This window comes from Polypterus senegalus, chromosome 1 (assembly GCF_016835505.1).
Source record: "Polypterus senegalus isolate Bchr_013 chromosome 1, ASM1683550v1, whole genome shotgun sequence".
Lineage (NCBI taxonomy): Eukaryota > Metazoa > Chordata > Cladistia > Polypteriformes > Polypteridae > Polypterus > Polypterus senegalus.
The window spans coordinates 164282660-164308707 of NC_053154.1; the positions used below are offsets into that span (position 1 = coordinate 164282660).

General features: G+C 38.0%; 1 protein-coding gene across 1 annotated transcript; it reads right to left on the reverse strand.

Annotated features, from left to right (window-relative positions):
* Positions 1-3437: 3437 nt before the first annotated feature.
* Positions 3438-11190, reverse strand: LOC120534363 (tubulin alpha-8 chain-like). Its single transcript, XM_039761902.1, has 5 exons — positions 10965-11190; positions 8409-8557; positions 7688-7840; positions 4370-4897; positions 3438-3731 (listed from the first exon to the last, which is right to left on the reverse strand). Exons 1-5 carry the CDS (start codon positions 11143-11145, stop codon positions 3438-3440), a joined length of 1305 nt encoding a protein of 434 aa, XP_039617836.1. The 5' UTR covers positions 11146-11190.
* Positions 11191-26048: the final 14858 nt, after the last annotated feature.

Here is a 26048-nt window from a genome sequence, read left to right on the forward strand (position 1 = left end):
ACAGCGATTCACATCCGCGACATGATTTTTCCTAGATGGTCCTGTCGCGTCCACCCTCGCACTCGAAGCATACACACTGCCTGGTCATGTGCCCGCTCGCAAGAGAAACTCACGGAAAGCCGCCCACCAGCTGCCTGTGTATTGTGCCTCTGTCTGTCTCTTGCGCTGCCTCTGTGTGAACCGGTCAGGCACAGAGAAGGTCAGCTGCTGAGAGAGCGTCTCGACTGTTGCAGGGCCTGCATTGGTGAAGCAGGTGAGACGGTAATGAAACAGAGGCACAGGGCTTATTGGTTTTTAAAGACTGCTTCCTTCATTGTGTTTTAACCTCAGTTTTAAAGGATTGTTTTAAGGATCTCATGGGATACCCCTAGCAAACTGTTTTACACGCTGCATATAGCGATTCACTTCCGCAAGAAACATGCCTCTATGAAGAGTCAACGTGGCTCAGAGTTGCATGTGGACTCTACGACAGACGAACATAAATGATGCCGGTTTTCCTGTGTCATCGCGTCTGAGTTGGTGGGAGTGGCCCTGCGAGTTGTCGTCGTATCCAATGGTCTTAGAGTTGGTGGGCGTGGCTCCTTCCTGCGTGCGCCATGGGCGTCTTACTTGTCGGCGGCTTAGTGAATCCACGCCCCTTCCGGCGTGCTTTCCATGGGTGTCTTGCCTTAGTGAATTATATATATAGATATACAGCTGCATAATTTATTTATTTCATTTTTAGTGAAAAATTAAAATAAACTCTACAACACAGATCATATGCTTAAACGTCCATGGCATAAACCAAACATTTTGTGAAAAAAAACCAAAAAAACAAGAAATCTTAATAGTTTGAGCACTTACTTTGAAGAAGGAGCTTGTTGTGCCTGCTTCTCATTCTCCAGACATGTAATATGAGTTTTAACAGCAATAGCAACAAGTAACTGCCAGTGGCGAGCTGGCTATTGTAACACTTTACGACAGAGAAAAACCTCACAGTAGTAATAAGAAACTGCCATGTTTCTAATTTTAAAAGTAAAAGCCTTACTAATAGTTAAAAGGTTACTGGATGGGGTACTGGCCAACCAGATGCTAGGACTGAACAAATCCTACTCACTTGTCATTATGCAGGAATGGGCCTAATGCTCTTCACTCACCTTTTACCTTCATTATGTTCTCTCCAATTCATCTCACAGGTGGCTCCACACAAAACGTCTCCGTTCCATCCAACTCCTGTGTTTTATGTTTGTGTTTTTTTTTTATATGAAACAATATTACACTAATTTTCATGCAAGCTGTCAGTATACTTCTTTAGTATGTCATGGTACATGAGCATCCTGTTCCTGTTGCCTTCAATAGAGAGGGCTTTCTCTATCTTGGAGAAGCTGATGTTTAGCTTCCTTCACTTTATTAATCTGTTAACCCATTTAAACTTTTGTGTATACAGTGTTGATGCTTATCTTCATACCCTCTTTCAAGCCCATTGCAGGTACAGGTACAATTTACACCTATTGTGTAGAGTTTGTATCTAAGCTGAAAAACTCCAAAACTAGGTGCCTATGCCCTTTTGAATCCTCAGAAGATAAATTCCAATAACTATGTGTTCTGCCTCATTGAGGACACTCTCTGCATACTCAAAGTGAGATCTATTGGATCTCTTTATCTTCACCTGTTCTCGGTGATAACATTTTCTCAGTTTATCCTGACTAAACTGGCTTTCATTTCAACGTTGTTAGGTCTGGCTGGAACGTTACTTGTAATTTGTGAATATTCACTGTACCGCTTTATGATTTTGAGCGATACATTTTCAGCAATGGGTAATTGTGCTAACTGTACTCAGTCTGGTAAAGCAAGATAAACATATTATGTACTTTGTAATTTGTATTATGTAATGAGGTTATTAGAAATAAACTTGATGCATTAGGATTAAAAGTCAACACGGAGGTAAGGAATTTAGGGGTAACTATAGACTCGGACCTGAATTTTAAATCACATATTAATCAGATTCTGCAGTGGGCTGGCGCCCTGCCCAGGGTTTGTTTATAGTCTTGCGCCCTGTTGTTGGCTGGGATTGGCTCCAGCAGACCCCTGTGACCCTGTAGTTAGGATATAACGGGTTGCATAATGGATGGGTGGATGGATATTAATCAGATTACTAGGACAGCATTTTTTCACTAATGAAATATAGCAAAAGCTAGACCTCTAATAACATTGCAAGATGCTGAGAAATTAATCCACGCTTTTGTTTTCAGTCGATTAGATTACTGTAACGCTCTCCTCTCAGAACTACCCAAAAAAGACATGCTGTAAATCGATTGCAACTAGTGCAGAATGCAGCTGCTAGAATCTTAACTAGGAAAAAAAAATCCGAGCACATCTCTCTAGTTTTTATGTCACTACACTGGTTGCCTGTGTCATTTAGAATTGACTTTAAAATCCTGCTTATGGTTTATAAAGCCTTAAATAATCTCACTCCTTATATTTCAAAATGTCTTTCACCTTACACTCCAAGTCATAACCTTAGATCTTCAAATGAGTGTCTGCTTATGATTCCAAGAGCTAAACTTAAAAGAAGTGGTGAGGCAGCCTTCTGCTGTTATGCACCTAAAATCTGGAATAGCCTGCCAATAGGAATTCGCCAGGCTAATACAGTGGGGCACTTTAAAACCCTGCTAAACTCATTACTTTAACATGGCCTTCTCATAATTTCATTTTAGTTTAATCCTGATGCTCTGTATATTCAATTAATTATGATTGTTCATGGTGGCTCCAAAATCCATACTAACCCCTACTTTCTCTTCTGTTCTTTTTCTGGTTTTCTGGGGTGGCGACCTGCGCCACCGCCACCTGATCAAAGCACTTTGATGTCCCTACATTGATGGATTAAAGGCCAGAAGTCCACATGACCGCCATCATCAAGTTCTTCCATGAGAATCCTGAATACCATGAGGACTGATTGAGGTCATTTATGTTAGGTAGAATGCCTAGATGAGGCTGGGTGGTCTCATGGCCTGGAACCCCTGCAGATTTTATTTTTTTCTCCAGCTGTCTGGAGTTCTTTTTTGTTTTTTCTGTCCTCCCTGGCCATCTGACCTTACTTTATTTCTATGTTAATTAGTGTTCCCTTATTCTAATTTGTATTTATTTTGTCTTTTTTCTCTATCTTCATTATGTAAAGCACTTTGAACTGCACAATTTGTATGAAAATGTGCTATATAAATAAATGTTTTTGTTGTTGTTGTACCTTTCCACAAATGGGCACTCATGACTGGTAATCTAATTTATTAGGTTTTACATGTAGGAATATGAGGAATCTAGAACATGTTTACTAAATGCTGAGTCCATAAAAGTAAACTGCTTATTGCATTTGCAAGAGATGTGGACGTTTAAATGAGTTTCTATCCTTTCTTGGTATACATTTTACTTTTGGTTCTTTCCTCATTTTATCCCATTTCTATTTAATATTCTTCCTCCTCAATGTTGTTCTGAGCAGTGTCAATGCCCACTTCTTCATAGTCCTTCTCTAGTGCTGCCAAATCATCCCTGGCCTCTGAGAACTCACCTTCTTCCATGCCCTCCCCTACATACCAATGTACAAAAGCTCGTTTTGCAAACATCAGATCAAATTTATGATCCAAACGAGCCCAAGCCTCTGCAATGGCAGTTGTGTTGCTTAGCATGCAGACTGCCCGTTGTACCCTGGCCAGATCACCACCTGGTACGACAGTTGGTGGCTGGCGATTGACACCTACCTGTTAGAGAAATTAATTGAAAGCCACACAGTTATTTGTTACAATCTGCAAATTACATCTTCATTCCTAATCCTGGGAAGAAACTATCACTTTTTTAAATTATCAAGTGTCATTGGGCAGAACTGTTTTGGCTCAGCTTATCATGGCTCTAATACTGTGTGGACTAAGAAGAATGGATCAGAAATTAAGGTCATGCCATATATGTGAAGTATTGGAAGTAGTGAAAGGTTGTCTAATGAGGGAAAAAAATAACAAAATTACAATTGGTTTGGCACCTAGAAAGGTACAATGCCAAATAGATTGTCCTATTGTGTTTGTTTGGCAATCTGGAAAATTAATTGTAAATAATTGTGATCTTTATTTCCTGGCAGTTGGTTGCTATTAGGTCACTCCTGTTGGAGCTGGTACATATGGGGCAGCTTCATCGTGGCAGTCTGCCCCTTAACGCGGACACTTTTTGTTTATATTTATGTTAAATTACAGCATGAGGGCTGAATAATCTGAAATTTCAGCACCTCTTAAAAAAAATATAGTAAAGTGTATATGTTGATATATGTATATAATTTTTTCGGGCTTTAGAGAAAAATGGCATGGTTTAAGGCTTTCATGATCCCTTATGCTGTAATAGTCTCACATACCTTGAAGCCTGTGGGACACCAATCCACAAACTGGATGGACCTCTTGGTCTTGATTGCAGCAATGGCAGCATTCACATCCTTGGGTACAACATCACCCCGGTACAGCAGACAGCAGGCCATGTATTTTCCATGGCGAGGGTCGCATTTCACCATTTGATTGGTTGGCTCAAAGCAGGAGCATGTGATCTCAGCTACTGAGTGCTGCTCATGATTGGCCTTTTCTGCAGATATTACTGGTGAATAAGACACTAAAGGAAAATGGATACGGGGATATGGCACCAAGTTGGTCTGAAACTCCGTTAGATCCACATTCAGGGCACCATCAAAACGTAAGGAGGCAGTAATGGAAGACACAATTTGTCCAATGAGCCGATTAAGGTTAGTGTAAGAGGGCCGCTCCACATCCAGGTTTCTTCTGCATATGTCATAAATGGCTTCATTATCAACCAAGAAGGCACAGTCTGAATGCTCTAAGGTTGAATGTGTAGTCAAGACGGTGTTGTAGGGCTCCACCACTGCTGTAGAGACCTGTTCAAAGAGTAAATTGCCAGGTTAAATCGATGCAGGCAAAATAAAACATTTCTATCATGTCTCAAAGGCAAACCTTAGTTTTATGAAGAAGGTTTTACTTTCCTGTATGAAAGCTAATGGCCGGTTTTGTGATATTTGTCCCTGTTGAATAAAATCAAAATCCTTCAGCCGGCATTATTTTTGCACTATATATCAGCATTAATGTCAACAAAATCTTTTCAAAGCTATTACCTGCTCTCAAGAAGGAGCTTGTATATATCCATAATGTGCAGACAGGATGGGAGTACCTAGTGATTTGCTCATTTCATACGAGATTAATACTGCTTCCAGACAAGGTCACCCAGGTTTAAAAATACAAGAGAAAGCATGCCTGTTCAGCTGCCACTAGCCAAACTAAATACACTTGATCCGGACTGGGATACACCAAGATGAATATGTATTGTACAAAATTAATTGTGCTTTTTACTAGGCTGGAACCATGGTGCACTAGTTAAGGCATAGGACCTTACTGATCTTAAAAATGTCAGCTAATCAATCAGTAATTAATCAGTTTTGCTTTTATAGTATTTACGCAGACACACTAATGTTATTTATCATCCATTTTCCTCTAATCAATAGATTTTTATATATTTATTTGTTCTTACTTATTTCTGGAAATACTTATGCTGTCTGTTCATTTGGCAGGCATAGGCATAGGCATACTTGTATTTAGGGTCTGTACTCTCCCAATCTTCCTTTGTTTCTGATCTGAAACTCTTGCTTTGCAGAAACCAAATCTGACCCATGAAGATTTTGCTAGACCATTGTAATTTGTGGTGGCTTTAGGCTTTATATGATTAAGTAGCATACAATATTGACAGTAAAGATAAAGCATGAGAACTGATTCAGGGTTCATTTGGGCTGACACTGCTGGTCTTCCTCTGTGTAAAGCTGGTATAGTTATGTTTGTAGGTGGCATGGTGGTATTGCACTGAGGGCATGAATTTGTTTCCATCTGTGAAGAGACTTTTGTACATTTTACCCATGTCTAAGTGATGTACTCCCGTTGATTTCACAAAGCTGAAAAAAAATTGGTTAGATTCAAGTAACTAATAAATCAGTAGTGTGTGTGTGTACATTTCTGTCAGTTCTAATGCCTGAATTGTACTCTGCTGCCAGGACTGGCAGAGAAAACATTTGACTAATTCATAAAATAGATAAATGAAGTTTGTTTATAAATTGCTTTTAAAACTTAAATAATTCTTATTCTAAATATACAGCAGTATTTGATTGCCATGGTTTATTTATTGATTTTTTTTTTCTTTCACTGGAGATAATATGCATTTTCATGTAGCAGTACAGGAGTATTAACACTAGATGGTGCATGTAAGTCAGCGTTTCTCAACTTTTTAAGTATTTGCGACCCGAGTTTTCATAACAGTTTTAATCGCTCCTCCCTAACGTTTTTTTGAAAGGAGCCCACTAATACCAATTTGTTCTTTTTTAATTAATGATGTATCATAGATGCATATTTTATTATACCTACTTAGCTTTTATCGACATTTATCTATTTTTCTAGTATCAGAATGTAGTTTAAGTTAATTTGTTTTGGTTTCAATGGATGTATTTCTCATATTTTTGATTGTTTTCTTTTTTTCACATCTTCCCACCCCCCTTTTTATTACTTCCCGCCCCCTTAGGGGGGCCCGCCCTACAGTTTGAGAACCACTGATGTATGTGACTATAGACACCCTGAGATGTTCAGCGGTCCGCAGATAATGTTCCAGGGCCGTGTGTCATTTCCTTGTCATTCATTCATCTTTTTAGACTTTACTATGAACACACAAGAGAAGAGGGGGATGTAATTTTGCCTTGACATGTGAGAGATATGAGACAATGGATGGGTCTACCAGTTAATGATATTGTGCATTTCAGTATTATCAGACATTTCTTGACTATTCCAAAAATGTTCATTATGTTGTATTGCAATTCTTGTACCAGACCAGTACAAATTGAAGACAGAGAGATAAAATCTTCTGAATTTCAAACTTTCTTCTAGAAGATATGACTTGTTTCCAGTTTTGCCCTCAGTCATTTTGAGATGGAATGATTTCATTACAATTGGTTAATTTGTACTTTTAAAGTTTTTCAATGAGAACTAGCTGTGAAATAAAAGCATACACTGAGAATTTAACAGAATATTATCAGAAAATCTTATCTGAAACTGACTGCAGTTTTTCAGGATTAGGTTTTCTGACAACATTACTTATCATTTTTTTACTATCATTTTACAAATTGTAACATTACATTAATGTATTTATGTCTTGATCTGACTGTTGTGACTAGTGCACACATGCAAGCATTTATATTTGTGGGGTCATTTAATATATAAGAGTAAGGGTAATCAGCAGTTTCCTCTATTGCATCTTTGTTTAAACAAAGGTAAGGAGAAATTGTTACTTATCACGGAATAACAAAAGTTAGAATTGTTTTCATAAGGAAAGTCACAAACATGTTTGCCAGGATCATCTGTTACTTGTTATTAACCACCCAAAACTCTGCTTAGTCTAGCTAGTGTTAAATAACAGGCTTGTTTGATTTAAAAGTCTGCTAAATTAATGGTGAAATTAAAAAAAAAATTATATTAATGAAAAAAGGTGTTTTGAGTTGTATAGCTTTGTACCACAACACCTTTAAGTTTCAATTACAGTATTTATGTTTTAATAAAAATAAACTGATAAACCAATGCCACTTGCAAAGTAGTATTTCAAGTCCTCAGCCACATGCAAGATTTACCAAGCAGCTTACCTGAGGTGCAGGGTAGATAGCAAACTCCAGCTTGCTTTTCTTTCCATAGTCAAAAGACAGCCTTTCCATGAGCAGGGAGGCAAAACCTGAACCAGTGCCTCCACCCAAACTGTGGAAAATCAGGAAACCCTGAAGGCCAGCACACTGATCAGCCTGGGGGAGGTAAAGATGAAAACTACTCAGGATTGTGTATAATAAGTTTCATACGGAGACATTGCTCCATTAGCTGTTCCTTTTCATGAAGGAATTGAACTAACTAGTCCAGAAACAAGTCCATATAAATTCATTTAACACGCTCAAAAGAGATTTCATTAGCTGAAGGATTACTGAATAACTTTTCAGGTCAGGCACAGTCCCAAGAATCAATAATGGTCCTCTTATTAAAGCTTGTGGCAACAGGGCAGAAATGTTACAGGCTCAATGGATTTAGTATTAGTTAAATCAAAAAAAGAAGCTTTAGAAGGCTTTGATTGATTCTCAGCTTAATATATTCTACTTTTTTTATTACAACACAGGTATCTAATCTTACTTTGGAAATGTAGTCACATCCACAAAAAGCATGGCATATCTAGAATCATAAAATGAGCTATTAATTATAAAAATTGGGTTTAAAATGCTGTCTGCTGTTTGTAAGGGGACAATGGATTTCTTCAGCCAATTTCTGGCACCAATTCACATAAGGAACTTTAAGGCCTATTGATTCAAGACAGGGGTGACTCACCAGCTTTCGGATTCGGTCTAAAACGGACTCAATGATGTCTTTACCAATGGTGTAGTGTCCCCGAGCATAATTGTTGGCAGCATCCTCTTTACCTGTGATGAGCTGCTCTGGATGAAAAAGTCGCCGATAGGTCCCTGTGCGAACTTCATCTAAAAAGAAAGCAGACAAATTCATTCAGAGATAATATTACACTTGAGTCATGATGGTAAAAATTGGAAAGGCAATACAAGTGTCATCTTCTGTTTTATTTAAAAGTATTTACAATAAAAAATGTTTGGAAGGCTACACTGGTTGGTCTAAACCAATAAATTAATGGAATCCTGCAAAAGGACTGGCATGAAGCATTTTGGAAAATAATTAATGGAATATTTTATTACAATACTCCCTATATTTAATACATGCTCATTTACTGGTGTGTGGAATCAGGGGCTGTTTTTGTTGGTCATCAAACATTAAACACTTTGTCAAAAATATATTTTTATAACCAGAACATCAGTAATTACCACTTCAAACCTTCCATCAATATGATTTGTGAGGATGACATATTAAAGACAAGAAGACCTATTTTTATGGGTTCACCGACAAAAGCGCGATAGACATATGCACCCTGACAAAACTGCAATGGACAAATGAGTGCCGACAAACCCGCTAACTGGTTTTCGACAAATGCGCTGAGAGAGGCCAAGAGAGTATGACGCCCTTGATGCAATTCTTCCTACATATGCAGGGCGTGATGTTAAGGACTATCGTCGTGCCGTGCTGATGGCATGCCGCGTCTCATAATATTGACTTCTAAAATAAGCATTATTATTTATGCTTTAAACTAGTAATTCATATTTAATGAAACTTCCGCTATTTTGTCGGCGCGCATGTCTATCGCGCAAATGTCGGGTCACAATTTTTATGTGAGCATTTTGTCTTTAATAGTGCTTTCTCATTGTTAATTGTATAAACATTTCATTATATAATTAGTATTGGTATTATATAATACTGCTATTTTGCATAATACTTCTCATAAGCAGATGTGGGTGTTTAAATGTGCCTTATTGTTAACTGGCACTCACTCCTCAGTTAATTCCTACCTTGCAACTGACTCTGCCCTGTCGGGATTCTGAGCCAGAATGTGGGTCATGAAGTTCAGTGATGGGATGGGTGAATCACATAAAATATTATAATAATTAAAGCAGAGTAAAACTGTGCTAAAATATAACCAATGGTGGACCTGTGGGCTCTCCATATAATGTACTATATAATAATAGGCACCCATACCACATGCACTCCGAAGACATCATCCACTTGAAGTTAAGCATATTTGGGGTCAGCCAGTACTTGGATGGGAAACCATCTAGAAAAAGCATGGTTGCTGCTGGGAGAAGCGTTGGTGAGGCCAGCAGGAGACACTTACCCTGTGGTCTGAATATGGATCCCAATTCCCCAAATGCAGTAATGAAGACACCATGCTTCAAAAATGCTATTGGATGAAACGTTAAACCAAAGGCCCAATTCTTTGTGGTCATAAAAGATCCTTGGGGATCCTTTGTAAAGAGCATGGTGTATGTCGATGTCCAGGCTTAATTGCCCTCCATGGCCTAGTCATCCTGGCCAACTAATCATCCCCGTCTCTAATTGGCTATCTCTCTCACCACTCCACCATCCTATCGCTCATGTGCGTGAGAGGATTAGTGCAAAAATGGCTGCCAGGTGGATGCTGCACATTACTACTGGTTGAAATGGTTCCCCACTCACTATGAGAAGCACTTTTGAGTATTATTATTATTATTATTTTCATTATTATTAAGTTGCAAAAATTGTTCTAAGTTAGATTGTTGTAATGTCTTCCTAAGCTAAGAGAGCTAACAGCCACAGAGAGCCATGGAAAAGTGATGAAAAGATGGTACCATCACATTATTTTCAGATAAATTTACCAAGGACTGTGTATGAATATTATCAAGCAATATTTTACATCATGCTATTAAAAGTTCATCTCTTAGATTCAATGTATCTTATTCCCCCCTCTGTGCCTTCTGTTGTCATCTTATTTTTCTTTTATTGATATTATTTGAAGAAAACAACATTCCATACAATTACGTCAAACTTAAATGATAACTCAAACATTTCTTAGTTTTGTTATGTCTGTCCCATAATCTTTGCTTTCTGTCTGATCATGGAACAGTCTACTGACCAAAATGTGGCGATGACTTGTAAGCTGCTTTATCACTTTGGCCAAAACTCCGGCCTCCCTGGTTGCTAAAAGGACCTTTTCATTAGAAAATTAGAAATTTTCACAAAATATTGGGAAGTGCATCTTGCACTTACAACGAGACAAATATATTAGTTCAACTAAGCCACTTGCCCTTTGCCAGTCTAGTATTTCATTTTATACAAACAAGTACAAAATGGGGCAAATTCTGTTCTAGTAAAATTGTTATTTGGATAGCCTTTCAGAAGTCTTCCATAGGTATGACAAAAGAAATGTATGTAATTTATACCTTAAAATTTCTGCATAGGCATTTGAGGGAGGATTATTCAAAATCTTCCAAGGAAATCAAGACTCACCAATCACTGTAGGCTCCAAATCTACAAAGATGGCCCTGGGGTTCAGCCCACCATTTCCTGTCTTGCAGAAAAAGGTGTCATAGGAGCTTTCAGATCCTCCAGTTGTTTTATTGCTAGCCATCTGCCCATCTGGCTGGATACCATGTTCCAGGCAATACAGTTCCCAACAGGCATTGCCCATCTGTACTCCTGCTTGGCCAACGTGGATTGAAATACACTCAGGCTGTAAAGGGCAGTGTGCTTTAAAATTAGCTCTTTATGTGACCCTTCACTAAAACAAGACTTTAATATTGATGGTAAAGAACTAGTGTGAATTTCAGTACAGGAATGTAAGAATGTCAAGGAGAGAAAAGACCACTGAGCCCATGTCTTTTACTTGTCCCCTTCTTTGATCGAGGTCTACAGTATATTCAGAGCGCAAGTATGCAAACTGGGATTTAATCCATCTTTTGATTTTATATTACACCTTTCACAGTGCTTAGCAATGCACTTACAACACTGTACAGAGGAAAATGAATTAAATTTCCTTCTAGATAAAGTGTGGAACAGTAGGGCAGCAAAATCTCTGCATACTGTTGGGGCAGATATACTGGTACTAACATTGCCATCCATATTTAAGTCTTCAAAGTTGCACAAAAGAAAAAACAAAATACTTGTCCTGTACTGGAAAATCTTCCATATTTGAACAGCTGATTTTATTAAGTTTTAGTTTTTCCTCAAATGAATCAAGATGATTTAAAGTATTTACTCTCTCATGCATTCTTTCTATATCATGCTAGTACTTTGTAAATTGTAACTTTAGTGTATCTATTTCTTTTTTTTTTTTTTAATTTTTATTTATTAATTTTATTACAATCAATACATAGCAATCAAGTTTTTACAAAAAAAAAGAATTATGTTAAGAACAGATCGATCCCCACCCCTGAGAGAGAGAGCAAGCCAAACGGTGTAAAATTTAAGGCTTGTATCTATTTCAATTAGGCACCACAGAACTTAGTTTATATAGCTTGAGAAAGTAAAGAAGTGAGTAAAAATGACCTAAGGCTTTGAGCAGGATTATTTATCATAAAAACAAAATAACTAATCAAAATTTGTATAATGTCAAAAGTCACAAAACGCCATGTGTGCATTTTAACATCCAGTAAATGTGGTTCATCTGAGGGACAAAAGAGGATGACTACAAAAGGGCAATGACAGAAATCAGAAGGCAAATTGACCATTTCACCTGCAATAACATCAACTGCAAAATTAAACACCACCCAGAACAACATCTAATTCTTGACATTTCTGATTTTCAGTAAGCTTTTTAAAGAATGTTTATATCCAAACTTTATATATTGTCTTCTATTGTTACACCATATAGAAGAAAATGCAATAGATAATAAATAATAAATACCTGTTGCTTCTATGCTTTCTATACTTTTTCTTTCATCTTATGTGATTACATCTTGCCTGAAGAAGGCCCTGAGTTGCCTTGAAACCTTGCATTTTGTAATCTTTCTAGTTAGCCAATAAAAGGTGTCATTTTGCTTAACTTCTTACCACATCTTGAGTGATTGAAATAATAAAAGGACACCTAGGGTGGGAAATATTACTGCTCTCTTGCCCACATGGGTTGAAAGTTTGTTTCTCAATAATTAAAATGAATATGGTAAAAGTAAGACTGTTTGGCTAAGTGGCACATAACCATAAGAGTTGAACTTTTGTGTGTGGTGATGACACCTACATCTTTAGTAGTGCTGGTGATAGTGCGTCTCTATGTAGAGAATCCTGTGTGGAATATTGCACAATATTGTACAAGTGTGTATCTCTGTGTGTGTTAATCTCCAAGGGCAGAAGTTGATGAACCTAGTAAATGTTACCTGGTAAGTCTCACAAAATCCACAATAATACATCACTTCCTTTGAATCCCTTAGATGCCCTAATTATATATTTAGAACCTTTCCCTGAATTAATAGCACATTTTCTCCAAAGGTTATTTATTTAGAACACAACAGTGGCACTGCCTAGCAAAGGCAAATTCAAGCAATCATATTCAATTATTGCACTGTTCTTTCTGCTATAGGTTTTAGTCCATCTTTCATTAGTTTTAGGGGTTGAGAAAATTATGGAGTGAGCAGTCTTCTTTCACCTTTTCCTACCTTACAATTTCCTGTTGCTAGACATGTTGTAAGCTACATAGTTCTTATAACAGATAAATAAAGCCCTGAAAAGCACTTACCATGTTTCTATTATTGGATTGGATTCTTTCTCGTTTTGCAGTTGGCGTCCGCTTATCAATCACACGGTATGACCTAGAAAGAAATAAACAAGTGTAACAAGTAGTTACTCTATTAAAAACAATCCCAATGATTTCAAACCAGACTTTACACTGAACTATTAGGAACATTTCTGTGATCTTGCGTTTAGTTTGCCTAAACAGGGAGCTCTCTACCTTAAACCGTCACCATTTTTTGAGTTCAAAATCATTGTAAGGATTTGAAAAATCCAGTCCTGCAGATTTGTTTGCAGTACAAAAAAGGCAATAAATGGAATGGATGTTTAGCAAAATCAAAATCATTAGTGATTTTTTTTAAGCTGGACAACAGTGTCATTTACTAGTAGAGCGAATGGGATGAAGGTAAAAGATTTGATTTTTTTTAAATGCTATTCCTTCCTTAATGCTAGGAGAAGCATCTACCCAACAATAAAACTGAGGTCTACTTTGCCTTCATGACCAAACATTTTTGTTCTTCATATTGTTCCTTTATCATTTCCCTAATACTCCTTCTCTATGCATGATAACTTTTTGATTTAAACTGCTTTAGAAGAGGAGGCCACCATCCCATAATCTTCATTGTGCTCCCAGTGTATATAAGGCAGATTCATTGCAAATCACAGGGTGGCACAGTGCTTGTTATATTTTCAGCCTGATATTTGTGACCTTCCTCTCACTGATGCTCCATCATTGCCACTTACTCTGAATTTGTAGTGGATGTGTGTGCCCAGTAAGGGACAGAACACCACCCAAGGCTGGCTTTTTAGAAATATGCCAGTAGGTGTGGCAATGACCTCAGTAACTAAAGACAAATGATACACGTTGATGTGTAGGCGTATTCAAAACCCATCAGTTTTATAAGGATAGAAAAAAAGTGCAAGTTACACCCAGTAAACCATCCATTAATTCTGAGATCATTTTCATTATTGTTATTTGAGGTTACAGTGGAGAGATATCAGGTCTTCAATATGAAATTGGTGGAAATACCTGATCATTTTTTTTATCATGGAGTACAAATCTTTAAAGTGTACAGGAAAACCACTGAGCAGAATGGGAGAAAGTTGACCCATAGCCAAGTGGTGGCTTTGGCTGCAGGGTCACTTTCTGATGGATCATAAAGGCAAATATTTAGCAGACATACTTACGTGTCAAGCTCAGGTTCAGAATAGGAGGAGCTTAAAACCGACAAGGAGATTTGTAAACTTTCTGGGAAAGTGCCACTTTTACGGGACTTTTCTCATATGCTGATACACAAACTTCAGTAGCCTAAGATTTCACTAGAATAAAGTGATAGCCTTCTTTGTTGCAAAGAAAGATGAATTTTGGTTAATTTCATATAATAAATTTTTGCTGCCAAGGTTCTTTAAGAAATATTTATATTGCCAGTCTCCCTCTCTTTATGAGGTAGTACCCTCCGCTCAGTAAGGACATAAAATAACTTTCCCCATCCCATGAACAGGTTGCTTATTGTCTAAATAAAAGGCCAACCAGTTGTAGATGGAGTGATTTGACATGAACAGGCCACCTTTGAAATGACCAGATTATGGGTTCAATCTACCAATGACTCAATGTGCAACTTAGAACACGTCTTATAAACATGCTGAACTCCCACTTAGCATAACAAACATTTAGAAATAGCTTGTGGAAACTCCCATAAGGGTGATTCACATGAATATGGTAACTTATTGACCCAGCATTACCTCAAAATCTATGTCTTCCTTACTTGAGATTTTTCACAATATCTTTATTATGTAAGGGTAATCAATGCACAGTGTTTTAAATCTTCATATAATAAATATCCACAGAATAGTAGTTAAGAACAAGCAAAAAAAAATTTATAGATTTAGAGGTTAAAGAACAAAAAAAATCCCTGAGCCTGAAACTTAGGAAAGTCAGTCAGTCATTTCCCAACCCACTATTTAAAAGTAACAACAGCATTTTCTAAACATAGACAGAATACATCAGAGATGAGAAAAAATGTTTGCAAGTCAAAGTTCACTGGCAGGTACAAAAGGATACTTCATAGAACAGTTAAGAAATGCCACAAAAGTTTAGCCTCAGAAATTACTACAGAACTGAATCAGCAACTCTGTGATCAAGTCCCAAGAAAAATTATATGTCGTGAGCATGTCACAAAGCTGGTATTTATAGAAGAGTTACCATTTGGAAACTGCAAATTCAAAGAGATGCATAGCCTGGCGAAAGGAGTCAGAACCTGGACCTGTGAACACTGTAAAAATAAATCAAAAAATAAATAGTCTGATGACATCCAGATGGGTACGTATTTTGAGAAACCCAAGGGATAAATTCAACTTACAATGTCTGTTGCAAACAGTCATACAATGCAGAAAATCTGTAACGGTATGGGCAATGGGGTTCATTAGGTCCGATGATTGCTCTGTATGGTCACATAATGGCCAAGGAATTAAAAGCTCTTTTACAGGACTAGGTGAACAAGCATTAGTAAAATAGGTGTCTGAGACTCCTGCTTTATTCAAACTTTATTTTCTTTGCATTGTCTTCTAGAGATCTCTATCAAGATAAGTCTATTGTGTTTCTACCAGGGAGCATTTTATAATCAAATAATGGTCAATTGAATGTTGTGCTTAAGAATCCTGCCCAGAGTTGCTTCCCAAATTACACCTGTTGCTGTCAATGGTGACTCCTGCAACAATCAAGCAGGTCAGCTTAGTGAGTTTGCTGCTATACTGTGAGCTACAGAGGCTGCCAAGTAAGCTTCTTCTCTAATTCATGGTGTGACCTTGACTTAGGAAGTCAATATTCCTGTGCTGCATTTGTAAAGAAATACAATATATGTATGTGAACAACTGCACTGTAGCTGTGTAGATTTAAAAAAAAGCCTCAAAAAATGTTAAATATAAAGGCACTACACAAAATACAAAATATGCATTTCTTGATTATGTCAACTTGATGTGGGTTACAATGGTGCAAAATATTGGTGAATGGATTATTGTCTTGTGCTGGCATCCCATCCAGAAGTAGTTCTTCACCTCTGAGACCATGACAAAGTCAGGGACTTGGTGAATGCATTGGGAAACGTGTTGCATAAACATTGTTTGCTTTGTGCTAGACTTTCTGATCATGTGGCTGCCCTTGTACATTAGATTATACAGTGTCCTCCATAATGTTTGGCATAGATACGCATTTTTCCTTGATTAACCTGCTGCTCCATGGTTTAAAATTACAAGTCAAACAATTCAGACATGATTAAAGTGTACATTGCAGATTTTAATATGAGGGTATTTACATACATGTAAAAATTACAACTCTTTTACTACATTACCCCCGTTTCAGGGCACCATAATGTTTGGGACATAGCAATGTTAGGTATATTAAAGCCGTCATATTTAGTACTTTGTTGCAGATCCCTCGTATGCAATGACTGCTTGAAGTCTGTGATTTATACACCTCACCAGATGCTGAGTATCTTCTTTGGTGATGCTCTGCCAAGCCTCTAATGCAGCCATCTTCAGCTCCTGCTTGTTTTGGGGCTTAACCCTTTAAGTCTTCTATTCGACATATGGAAGGTTTGCTCAGTTGGATTTAAATGGCTTGGCCATTCAAGAATTTTCCATTTTTTAGCTTTGAAAAACTCCTATATTATGTTAGAAGTATGTTGGCGATCATTATCTTGATGTAGGATGAAGCAGTGCCCATAAGTTTGGAGGCATTAACTGGAACCTGAGCAGATAAGATGTTTCTATATACCTCAGAATTCATTAAGTAACTGCCATCAGCAGTTCCATCATCAATGAAGATAATTTTGCCAGTACCTGTGGCACCCATACATGCCCAAGCCATAATACCCCCACCACCATGTTTAACAGATGAGGTGGTATGCTTTGGATCTTGGGCAGTTCCTTTCCATCTCCACACTGTGCTCTTGCCATCACTCTGATACAGGATCATCTTTGTCTCATCTGTTCACAAGACCATTTTTCCAGAATTCTGTAGGCTCTTAACATTTAGAGATATCTCAAAATGGATTTTAAGATATCTGGAAATGCATTTTAGATATCTCAAATTGACTTACAGATATCTAAAAATGCATCTATTTTAAGATATCTAAAAAGCATTTTATGATATCTTAAATAGATTTCAAGATATCTTGAAATGATATGCTGTACATTTTGAAATATCTGAAATGCATTTTAAGATATCTTTAATGCAATTCGAGATATCTTGAAATACGTTCCTGTGCATTTTGAGATATCGCAAATACATTTCAAATTATCTTAAAATAATTTCCTGTGCATTTCAAGATATCTCAAATACATTTTGAGATATCTCAAAATCATTTCCTGTAACATTTCCTATTCTTTCAATGGGACTTCCTGTGTATTTCGAGATATCTCAAAATGAATTTGAGATATCTTGAAATGAGAAGGAAGTTATTTTGAGATATCTCGAAATATAATTTAGATATCTTAAAACGCATTCAAGATATCTTGAAATTCATTTTTTTTTCAGATATCTGAAATACATTTTTAGATATCTAAAATTAATTTCATGATATCTTAAAATGGGTCTCTGCTCCATTTCAGATATCTAACAATGTATTTCAAGATATCTCAAATTGTATTTCAAGATATCTAAAATGCATTTTAAGATATCTTTAAAAGGACACTCAATTATTTCAAGATATCTCAATAGCATTTTCAGATATCTACAATACAATTTAAGATATCTCAAATACATTTCCAGATATCTTAAAACAGCTTCCTGTCCATTTTCAGATATCTCAAATACATTTCAAGATATCTTAAAATGACTTCCTGCACATTTCAAGATATCTCAAATACATTTTAAGATATCTTATAATAAACAAGTAGTCCCATTGAAATAATAGGCAATTTTACAGGAAATGATTTTGAGATATCTTGAAATGCATTTAAGATATCTTAAAATGCATGAGGTCAATTTAAGATATCTGAAAATTCATTTGAGATATCTTGAAATGCAGACACAATTATTTTGAGATATCTGAAACTGTATTTGAGATATCTTGAAATACATTTGAGATATCTCAAAATGTATTGCAGATATCTTAAAATGTAAAGGAAATTATTTTAAGATATCTCAAAGCGAGTTTCAGATATCTTAAAAAGTAAATTACATTTTAAGATATCCAAAATTCATTTTGAGATATCTCTAAATGTTAATTTGGCTTGCCATAAAAATGTAATCTGGCCATCCTTTTTCAGTGGCTAACTAGTGATTTGCATCTTGCAGAGTGGCCTCTGTAATTCTGTTCATGAAGTCTTCTGCAGATAGAAGTCTCTGACACATACTCATCTGCCTGCTGAACACTGTTTCTGATTTGTCAGGCAGGTGTTTGGAGTTTTGTCTTTACCATTGTGAGGTAGAGGTCTTCTTTGGCCTACCAGTCCCATTGTGAGTACTGAGCACACGAGTGTGTTCTTTCTTCTTAATGATATTGCAAAAAGTTTGCTGACGACACTGCTGTCGTGGGCTGCATCAGGAGTGGGAGTATAGGAATCTAATCAAGGACTTTGTTAAATGGTGCGACTCAAACCATTTACACCTGAACACCAGAAAAAACCAAGGAGCTGGTGGTGGATTTTACGTTAAAATGTTTAAACGTTAGCATTATACAAAGTCATTGTCTGTTTTACCTGCATTTTTATCACTCTTTCATTTAATATTGTTTTTTATCAGTATGCTGCTGCTGGAGTATGTGAATTTCCCCTTGGGGATTAATAAAGTATCTATCTATCTATCTATCTATCTATCTATCTATCTATCTATCTATCTATCTATCTATCTATCTATCTATCTATCTATCTATCTATCTATCTATCTATCTATCTATTGTCACAGATGGCTGGGGTTCTTACCCAGCCGGGACACCTAAAAGGACCGGAGGGTGACAATGATAGCTTCCGGGTCAAGAGAGGGCAACCGCCCTGGATAAAAAGAGGACCATGGGAAAGGGACAAAAAGATTATAACCCGTTGGGACCTGTGGTCACCGCCAGGGGGCTCCTTAAGTCTCAACAGACCAGATGAATTGTCACTTCCGCCACACCAGGCAAGATGGCGGCTGAACCTGCTTCCGGGGCAAAGAAGGGCAGCACTTCCGCCACACCAGGAAATGCTGCCGGAAGATCGTTTCCAGCCACCTGGAATGCATCCGGGAAAGAATAAAAGGGCCCACCTCCTAACAGTCGGAGAGCTAGAGTCGGGAGTGGGAGTTGGACGAAGCTCCCCTGGAGAAGACAGGCGGCCAAGGACTGAGAGAAAGAAGCCCATAGAGTGGTGATTATTGCCGAGTGCATTGTGTGTAATGGTGGGACTGTGTTTATTAATAAAAAATAAACGTGTGAACTTTATAAAGATGTGGTTTCCAACTGAGGGTGTCTGGGCAAGTCTCACAATCTATCTATCTATTTCAGAGGTTTTACTGATGTCACAAATGATTTTATTCTTGTTTTTCAGCCTCACAAAGGCTTCATTCAGTTTCATTATCACAACTGTTGTCCTCATGTTGTCCAATGATAATTGTAGACTTCTAAGGGTAGAAGCAAGCCTGGGTATCTTATGCCTGCACTAATAAGGCAATACAACCCACCAGAGTAATCACAAACACCTGAAATGGGGGAACCATGGATAAAAAGTGTTCTCATTTTTACATGGTGTGACCAAACTGTATTCAAATAGTCTTAAGTGAAAGTCTGCAATGTGCACTTTAATCACGTCTGAATTGTTTGATTGTAATTTTAAACTGTGGAGAAGAAGGGTAACCAAGGAAAACTGCAGGGCCGTCTTAACGCATGGGCAAGCTAGGCAGTTGCCTTGGGGTTCTATGAGCACAGGGGCCCCCTGGTAATCTATGTATGTTGTGACTTGCTGAGTGGATTTGTAGGTTGGGACCCCAGTGCACTGCTTTGCCTGGGGGTCTATAAATGCTGTTAAGATAGCCCAGTCAGTCGTTTTCCAACCCACTATATACTAACACAGGGTCACGGGGGTCTGCTGGAGCCAATCCCAGCAAACAAAGGGCGCAAGGTAGGGACAAATCTCCGGGCAGGGCACACACACCTCCACACACTAGGGACAATTTAGGATCGCCAATGCACCTAACCTGCATGTCGTTGGGTGGAAACTGGAGTACCCAGAGGAAATCAGACACAGGGAGAACATGCAAACTCCACACAAGGAGGACCCAGGAAGTGAACCCGGGTCTCCTAGCTGTGAGTCAGAATTGCTACCCACTGTGTCACCCCATGCCTGTATGGTAATTGATAATTGAAAATGAATCTAGCTTTGAAATGGTCTTATGTGTACCTTGGGATGGAGGGGTGCCTAATTGTATTGTTGGTTCCAGCCTTGTCCAAAAAGTGCCTAGTTAGGCACTAGGACACTAAGACCCTGAAGCCGATTAATCTGGTTTGACAACAAATAAACTGATATATTATATATCCCTATATGCATACATTGCGCTGGATTATCTTCAGTATTAATTATTATTTTACATTAATTATGTGATAGTTGTAAAAGTGTACTGTAAGATAGGCTCATTAAGTGTGTTTTTAAAACTAAACTAAATAACAATTGCAATTAAACGTTACAAGACAATTTTGAATTCATGTGGTGAAGGGCTGCCATATGCTGCAACTACTAAGTTTGTTGCTCTGCATAAGGAAGTATCCTGAACATGGTACAACATAAAGACTGATTTGTTGCTCTTTAAAATCCAGAGTTATAGAAAAGATCCATCCATCCATCCATTTTCTAACCCGCTAATTCCGAATACAGGGTCACGGGGGTCTGCTGGAGCCAATCCCAGCCAACACAGGGCACCAATCCTAGGCAGGGTGTCAACCCACGGCAGGACACACACAAACACACCCACACACCATGCACACACTAGGGCCAATTTAGAATCGCCAATCCACCTAACCTGCATGTCTTTGGATTGTGGGAGGAAAATTATAGAAAAGATCTACATTCAAAATGCAGCAAAAAGGAGAACAAAACAAGAATACAAGACAAAATTGTTTAAAACTTTTTTTTCATTTTCAGATAATTTTTACTTATTCATAGCGATGGACTCTGCTTCGTTTCCCACATGAAAGAAACGTTTACTTTATAATATAAAAGGGGTTTTAAGAGAGTTGTACCGAAAACCAGTTTACATTTCACGACGCGAATAACAGGATAACGAGCTACTTAAACGGTAGATGCGGGATTTGCAGGTTGCCTAGTAACACAGCAGGCATATAAATCTGACGCAAGTCAGGGAAGTCCCAGTGCTGGCAGGATTTCCTACACGTATTGCCTTTTGTCACACAATTGATCACGGCTGAGCTATATTTCACTGACATGATTCGTTTTCTTCTGATTTGTCTAAACTTCTTGCTTTCGGTGACCTCGTGGACTGGAGTACGACAGCTCCTTTCCCGACTCTTTTCGCGTACTTTCTGGAGTTTCGGCCGTACAGACAGAGCTCCATTAGTACCGTACTCGTCCGATCCTATTGAAACGACGAATACGTCACCATACAGAAGGGACCCGGACAGGGAGAAACGCGACCCGAGAGACGCCATGCGAGTGCATGAAGCCACTCTGCAGGAGTGTGCCTCAGAAATCAACTCTATTAGGGAGAAGGTGCAAATGAGAAGCGAATATAACGGAAACCGTTCGGTGGCAATCGGGGGGCTGAGGGATGGGCTTTGCGTCTTTAAACTGCATGAGCTTACGAAAGACAAAGAAGCTCTATGCAGAGAGCTGAGTATCCTGGAACAAGAAACCGCGAGGAAGCTAATCCAAACCGCCAACTAATAGCAATAAACTCTTATTGTAAAAAAAGGCACGTTCTGTTTAGGAGTGCAAAGACCGTTTAGAGTTTAAATTGTCCATCTGTTTAAATGGCGGTGCCCTCTGGAGGTGCTACACTCTTAAAAACAATGGTTCTTTAATGGCACTGTATGGTCCTTCGCTGGGTTGTGTGGTTCCTAGAACTTTTGCTTGACCAAACACCATTTAAATCTGGGAAGAGGTCTTTGGATATGAAGTTGGTTCTTTGAAAAACGTCCTAATATGTATTTAAAAAAAAAAAAACTCTGAAATCTTTAATGTATGGTAGGCTACCCAGCAGGGCAGTAACAAATTAAGAAAACTGGGACTTACCCCGAGTTATTGTATGCGGAAAGAGTCCTTTTAAAATCATGACCCGATTTCACAGATCTGTTACCCTCTATTCATGGTGTATGGACCCTGTTATGGATCTAAATAAATAAAGGTTCTTTCTGGAATCTTCATGTGTATGGATCATTTGGGACGGTTCCCTTGTGGCATTGCTTTGAAGAACCACACTGGCACCTTTATTTCTAAGAGTGTATATGCTCCTCTCGGGTCTTAAAATGTTTGTTAACATTGCAAAACAGACAGTAAAATCCTGGCTGTAACAATCCCTTTGTAATCCGTACTTCTTTGATTGCCTGAGGGCACAGTAATTTTCAATAGCAGTGGTGAGATTCTGCGTTATATAGATGCTTTAGGTCAGTGGGTGGGCAACCTTTTTTCGCATTAAGGCCACTGATGACTGCTTTAACTCGAACAAGGCCACACCATTATGAAGTCATTAACAACATATATAGGTATGCTTTTATTATTATTTATTATTAAACTTTATACTGACCTCAAAGTGTGTAAAAGTGTAAAAATAAGCCATAACACAAGTTAATTCTGAAATTTCAATGACTTTTTTGAGTCTGTTTGTTGGTTGACAATTCATTAAAACTCAGCTCAAAAGTTGTTGTTCTTAAATGTAGCTGGCCTTCCAAATGGTCATCTGTCAGGACTGTGCGGTATCGATTTTTAATGTACTTCGTATGCGAGAATGTACATTCACAAATGTACATGCTACCAAAGCATGTTAACATCCATCGAGCTTGTTCGCGCTGAATGGGGTTGATGTGAGCATCACGCCAAAATGAAATCAAATCCACAGAATTTTGGGATAGCTTGTGTTGAGCATTTGGATTTTCACTAAGTTCCAACAATTCCAGTTGGAACTTCTCTGGCACATTGTCAGGTTCCATCAGGTGTGGCTCTGAAACCAGCCGTAAATCATTGTCATTGACACGGATAACGGAGAATCGAGCCTCAAATTCAGCGACTAGTGAACCGTGCACTTCACAGTACTCATCAAAATGTATTTTTACAGATGGGTTGTTACTGGCAAAATTACTCAGACACGGAAAGAATTCGGAGAGCTGCTGCTTTTGAAACTTGCCGTGAAACAATTTCAACTTGTGCTGAAAAATTTTTATACTCCACCAGAGGTCACAGACACTTTGATTTCTGCCTTGACTGTTGAGTTCACTCAAAAGATCGCTGAGAAAAGCCAGGTTCATGCAAAAGTTGATGTCATCGAGTTTACAAACCACTCCTTTGGATGCATAGAACTCTTTGATAGTGCCTTGCAATTCATAAATTCTATTTATAACAGATCCTCTTGACAACCAACGAGTGTTTGAGTAATATAAAATTCTCAGTTGAATCATCATTTTGGATTAGTTCTCTAAACTAGTGATGATTGAGGGCTCAAGCTCGAATGAAATTCACAATACCAATGTGTTGTTCAAGGTTGGAGACTTGGCACATAGAGCTTGTTGGTGTATAATACAATGCAGTGACAGTAATGTGGGAGATTCTAGATATTGAGAGTAAATTTGTTGTTTAAGTAGAGTCACAAAACCGCCCGTTGTTACTACCATTGCAGGAGCTCCATCTGTACACACAGCAACAAGTCTCTTTAGATCCAGTTTCTTCTCTACACAAGTGTTGTTAAATGTTGTGAGAATATCTTGTGCCTTTGTTGTTGATTTGAGACTGATCAGGGACAACAACTCTTCATGGATGTCAATTGTTGGTGACATTGTTCTGATGAAAATAAGCAGTTGTGCCATATCTGTTGTATCACAGGATTTATCCAACACTGAATACAAAGTAACAAAGTATTGGACTGTTTACATATTTTGTTCAGTTGATTTTTTAAGTCAACCGCGATCTCACCTTGGCACATGATAGAGGTAAATCTTAAAAATTTTGAAGTTGAGATGGTTCGAGACACTACATCAGTATATGGTTTTCCAGTGGCATCCAATTTGAAGGCGACTCGAAACGTTGCCTCAATTTCCGGATTGTGAGAGGATGATTTGAATTTGGCAAACATGGATGTTTCTTTTGTATGGCTCTTACGCTTGCTTTCTGGCCTCATCTTTTAAATTGATGTACTTCATGTATGACTTACAACTCTCATAGTGCTGTTTTGAATTTGATCTCTTTAATGTTCTTATTTGCGTCTTGCATCTTAGGCACATCATGGAGTTTCCTTGGTTTGACATGAAGAAATCCAACTCCCATTCACTGTTGAACTGTCGATTTTCATCGTCTACATGTCCGGATTTCTTTGACAGTGGTAACTGCATTATAAAGCCAGTAAAACACAACGATAATTATCAGATGAGGAAATTATGGATCTGACTACTAAAATTAGTTGTGCAATTATAACAAATCTTAAATTTAAAAGTTACCATAAATTTGTGTTTTTTCATTACATGGTTGCTTATCCTGGTAGCCCACATTAATCTACATCTACAGAAGTCGGCAATTTATAATCTTTGTTATCCCATATATTTTGCCTTTAGAATGGGTTATGCTCTTATTCTAAAAAAAATGCAGAGTTTTGTTTAGAAGTGTAAAGCTTGTGTAGGTTTGAAATGGTCCATCTCTTTGAATGATGGTGTGTAAAATACATTTAAGTTATCACACTGATCCCTGTACCCATGAGGCAGCCATTTTTCATTTATCAACTGAAATAGGTAGTTGTAGCCTTTAACAAAAGTTTTTCACCAATCTGTAATGATGTACACCATCTCTATTAAGAAAACCTGGACTTAGCCCAAGTTACTGTATGTAGCAAGAGTCCTTTTAAAATCATGAGCCATCGGTATTTCACACATCTGTTACCATCTATGCATGGTTATTTACTGTATGCAGCCTGTTACAGATCTAAATAATGGTTCTCTCTGGGGCCTTCACAAGGATGGGTCTTTTGGAAAGTAAAAATAGCTCCCCTATAACATTGCTCTGTAGAACCACACTGGCACTTTTATTTTTAAGAGTATACAAATCATGATTCCGAAATCTTAATTTACAGGCTGGGTGGCACGGTGGCGCAGTTTGCTTCCAGGGTCCTCCCTTGTGGAGTTTGCATGTTCTCCCCGTGTTTGCGTGGGTTTCCACTGGTTGGTCCGGTTTCCTCCCAGAGTCCAAAGACATGCATGTTAGGTGGATTGGCGATCCTAAATTGTCCCTAGTGTGTGCTTGGTGTGTGTGTATGCCTGTGGTGCACTGGCGCCCTGCCCAGGGTTTGTTTCCTGCCTTACGCCCTGTGTTGGCTGGGATTGGCTCCAGCAGACCCCTGTGACCCTGTAGTTAGGATGTAGCGGGTTGGATAATGGATGGATGGATGGATTAATTTACAGGCTTGTTGTGTCTTCTAAATTGACCTTTTTTGTGTACCCTTTATTAACAGACAGATGCCTACCTTTTAGGTTATAAAAAGTTTTACTAAAGATGAAACAGGTAAGGTACAGATTAAAATAAAAAAAGACTGGCAAACACAGTGATATTGTACGAATGTGAACATTATATATATTTTTAATATTTCCAGGCAGCATTCAGATTGGTAGTTACAAAATACCCAATGTACTAGAAATAGCCTGACATACTAGGACATGTTGCCCGATATGTCAGAGAAAGTTACCCTACAGC